The sequence below is a fragment of the Cryptomeria japonica genome, chromosome 11, assembly GCF_030272615.1.
Source record: "Cryptomeria japonica chromosome 11, Sugi_1.0, whole genome shotgun sequence".
Lineage (NCBI taxonomy): Eukaryota > Viridiplantae > Streptophyta > Pinopsida > Cupressales > Cupressaceae > Cryptomeria > Cryptomeria japonica.
In genome coordinates, this window is record NC_081415.1 from 124,613,870 (window position 1) to 124,618,349 (window position 4,480).

General features: G+C 31.3%; 1 protein-coding gene across 1 annotated transcript; it reads right to left on the minus strand.

Moving 5' to 3' along the window:
* Positions 1-738: 738 nt before the first annotated feature.
* Positions 739-1,500, minus strand: LOC131860076 (UDP-glycosyltransferase 91D1-like). Its single transcript, XM_059214434.1, has one exon. It carries the CDS (start codon positions 1,498-1,500, stop codon positions 739-741), a length of 762 nt encoding a protein of 253 aa, XP_059070417.1.
* Between the last annotated feature and the right edge of the window lie 2,980 nt (positions 1,501-4,480).

A 4,480-nucleotide genomic window follows, 5' to 3' on the forward strand; every position in this document is an offset into this window, starting at 1 on the left:
CTGTCCTTTCTATGGTTGTTGTCTTTTGTTTTTTCAATGGTCTTTGATGACTATCTTTTGAATCTATGATGTAAAGGGTTTCAGGGACCCTTCAAAACCTATTTTCCCCTAATCAAAAACATATAAAACCTAAATGGAACAAATACTTATTAATAATCATAACTATTTGTTATTTCTAACATTTATATCTAATATAAATGGGCCAGTAGTTAAACATAAAAAACCATTCATTGTTATAAAAGAAACACATTATAATATAAAATATAACTTATATCCAACACAAAAGGACCAATAGTTGAACACCTTTCAACAAAACTTCACATTCATGGAAAAATACAAGATATCTATTATGCTCACATTTTATAGTTCACTTGTTAATGAATGTATTTATGTATTTTTATATAATATTCATGAGTTCTCATGTGTTCAAATATAGGTTGATTTTGACCAACATTTGGTTATTTTTAATTTTCATATGAACTATTTATTTATAATATATGATATAAATATGTGGCAAGACTGGATATGATAAGCACATATGAATGTACAATAATTAGACCCTGTACATCAATATTATTCATAAAAACAATTAAATTTATTTATCAAAAACCAATAACTTATTTACATAATGTATAGGCTGAAATGAATACTTGTAAAAAGTTTTTTATATATAAGCGATACAAGCGTAAATATTGATGCTCTCATACCAATTGATCAATCGTGGCACTAGTAAAATTCCTATTTGCAGGACGCCTTTTGTTTGATTAGAGAAACGAAATTGTGGATGCTTGCCCGATAGACTTGGCTATCGTTCCTGGTCAAGTCTCTACTAATCTCTTGAACACGAGATCTGATTTGTCTACCTTCCTCTTCCTCCATTAATGTGCGAACAACTTTACAGGAAAAAGAATCGTCCTCCTCATTTCTCCTGACTTCCACCACCAACTCGAGTTCCTGGGCTATGAGCTTAGCATTCAAGCTCTGTTCGTATAGCAGTGCAAGAGTAACAAACGACACCTCAAACCTCAATCCTCCGGACACTGAGATCCACCCGCAATTATTGAGGAGAGCTCCTGCAGAAGGATGGGCCAAAATGTGCAACTGAGGCGCCCATTCCGTCACCGGAAGTCCTCTTCTTTGCGTGCGCTCTACAAAACCGTGGGGCAACGCAACAGCCATCTGGTGGAGAAGATCAAAGAGAAAAGGAAGCTCACTTTCTTCTAAGCCCAGAGCCAAGACAGTGAGCTCCTGCTGGGTGAGAATACATTCGCTGCCAAAGGAGACTACCACCACCGAACAGGGCTTCTGCATATCCAGCCAGGCCAAGCAAAGGTCATCTGCCGGTGGCGGCATTAGATCGGGCATCTGAATCCCCATGGGAAGCACGGGCCAGCCGGTTGTTCTCTCTAAATATTCCAAGTATTTGCCATCTAATTCTACGCACAAATTGAAGCCTATCGCCCAGCTAGCCTTAAAGCACATACTCCACGGCTCTGCCATATTAACTTGCCCCTCCTCCTTTTGGAATATATCCAGGTGCTTCCGTGCCGAGCGGAAACCGGGCGGGGGAACTGTCAGATCTGGGACTATTATACAATGGTGGCTTCTTGGCCAAGAAGGAAACCTGTACTGGAGGGAGACGTTATAACGAAAAATATGGAGAGTAAGTAAATCTTGAGACCTTGAGCACGCAATTTCTTGGCCATCTCTAAGAAGGCTCTGATTTGGCTTTTTGAAAGCCAAGGAACCATCATAACATGGAGCTGGCGCACCTCTGCTTCCATGCTACTGGAATCATATTGCAAGTTTTCTATTGAAGACAGTTCGATTGCTCGTTTAAATTGCCGAATTATCGGGCGTGATTATCGATTAGATGAAGAACAACGACTATGAACCACAGAAGCTAGCAATCCGTGCATCCTTATTCATAACTCTTATCATTTACTTGTCCAAATTGATGTTAACATTATTAGTCTGTTAATATCTGTTTGGTTGGGGATTAAACTGTGTGGTAGTTTTTCATCAAAGTTTTGTATTAGGTTGGTTTGTTGGTTTATTTGAATGTTAGGTGTATTTGAATGGCTCTAAATGATACCATTACAGATTGAGTCTTGGTATATATAAGGTCCCACATGATAAAGAATGAGCCAAGTGTTAACAGGTGTTAATGATGAAGTACCTTTTAGCTCTTGGCTCTTAGTCAAAATGAAATTTTGTGAATGATATTAACTATTCGTAATTTTTTTTAAAAAAATGATAATCTATTGATTTAATATGCAATAACGTATATGTCATTTGAAACATCAATTTTTATTTACTTCTTTACAAAGGACATATATGAACATGAGTTAAAAACAATAGATTTGCATAACAATCAATCTTTGCTTTATAGAATACTTTGATAATTGTTCAAATTTTTTATTGGAATTTAGTTTCATATTTTTTTTGTTAAAACTTGTTTTTAGATTTGAGAACTTCATCGGAATTTGGCAAATCTTCTTCATTTGGTGGCATTTCAATTTTGGATATAGACAAGTATGTTGGTTCTGCAACCTATTGTTAGTTAAATTTAAGGAGTTCAAAATCCCTATACTACAAAAAGCTAAGATGTTGGACCAATGGATGATAGATTGTCCATAATATCTCTCCTACACTTCAGACTTTGCAAAACCCACTTTGAAAAACATACTTCTTTGCACCTACATTTTGTAATATTAGAATGATAAAATATGATGATAATAAATTACTCTCAACTTTAAATACACCAAAAATACAGTGTGATATCATACTTATAAAAACTCTTTAAAATTAGAAATATATAGTATCTAATTGATATAAGCATAATTGTTTTTTGCTATCATACTATTTGATCACAATGTTATTATAGATGACATGGGCTCGTAATCCTCTAGGTTAAATTTGCAAGCATGTTGTGGTTTCATGAAATATTATTGGACCTTCATTTTTAAGAAATGTGAAATAGTCTCTTATATGTCGACAATTAAGGTTTCAAGGTCTGACTCATCATTCAACTTGTCACATTAGGATATCTAGTGAGAACTTTCCAAAAACCACTTTGAAAAACTTACTTCTTTGCACCTACATTTCGTAATATTAGAATGATAAAATTTGATGATAATAAATTACTCTCAACTTTAAATACACCAACAATATATTGTGAAATCATACTTATAAAAATTCTTTAAAATTAGAAATATATAGTATCTAATTGATATAACATAATTGTTTTTTGCTATCATACTATTTGATCACAATGTTATTATAGATGACATGGGCTCGTAATCCTCTAGGTTAAATTTGCAAGCATGTTGTGGTTTCATGAAATATTATTGGACCTTCATTTTTAAGAAATGTGAAATAGTCTCTTATATGTCTACAATTAAGGTTTCAAGGTGTGACTCATCATTCAACTTGTCACATTAGCATATCTAGTGAGAACTTTTAAAGATTCAACCAAAAACTTAATCTCGATCTCCCAAGTTCTTGAACAAAACAAATATTATTTGTTAGTAGAACAATATCGAATTCTTATTTGAAATATAACTTACATGTGCGGCCTAAATGATCTCAATGCCTTTCAGTAAGTATAAATCTTGTTATCTCTAATTTTTATATTCAACAAAAATGGATCAATTGAACACATAAATAGTATTTTTAATAAAAATAAAACATTATTATTATTATTTTAAATAAAATCTATATTGAAGTTTAAATGATCATTAATTTTTTATTTTTTTTTAATAATATTGTATATTTCATAGTAAAATTTAAAGTATTTAGTGTGCTCACCTTTTATATTTGCGATTAGACAAACTATTAATATGAAATACTCCAGTGCAATAAGTGTAACCCCAATAATTATAAACATAAGGAAAATATTTTCTTGGCATAATAATACTACTTGTATTTAAATAAAATATATATTTTACAAATCACACAATTATAGTGAATATTTATAATATTTGATAAGAAATAAATACAAAAATAGTTATTTTACATGTTAATTAATGTATTTTTTATTTTTTATTTAATATTAATAGATTCTTATTGTAATGACATTAGATTTCCACAATCCATTATGTTGAGTTTTTCTATTTCTAGTTTTGATTGTGCATGAATTTCTTGCATCAATGTTTCAGATCATACTCTTTGATCAAACATCATGATGAGAGAGTGCATAAAGAGAAGGAGAAAAGGTAAGTTGCAAACTAAGACAATATAAAAAGGAGGGATGACAGGAGTAAAGGGAGAACACAAAACTCAAAGAGAGTGGACAAGATAATAGAAGGTTAAAACAATAAGTTAAAATTAAAAAAAATGAGTAAAAATTAAAGCTTAATGAAAAATAAACATATAAACAAAATTTTATTTAAAAAATTAAATTGAAAAAACTAAATAAATACATATTATATAGATATATAAGAGCATATATATATAAGTAAGCTTAAAGGAATAATAA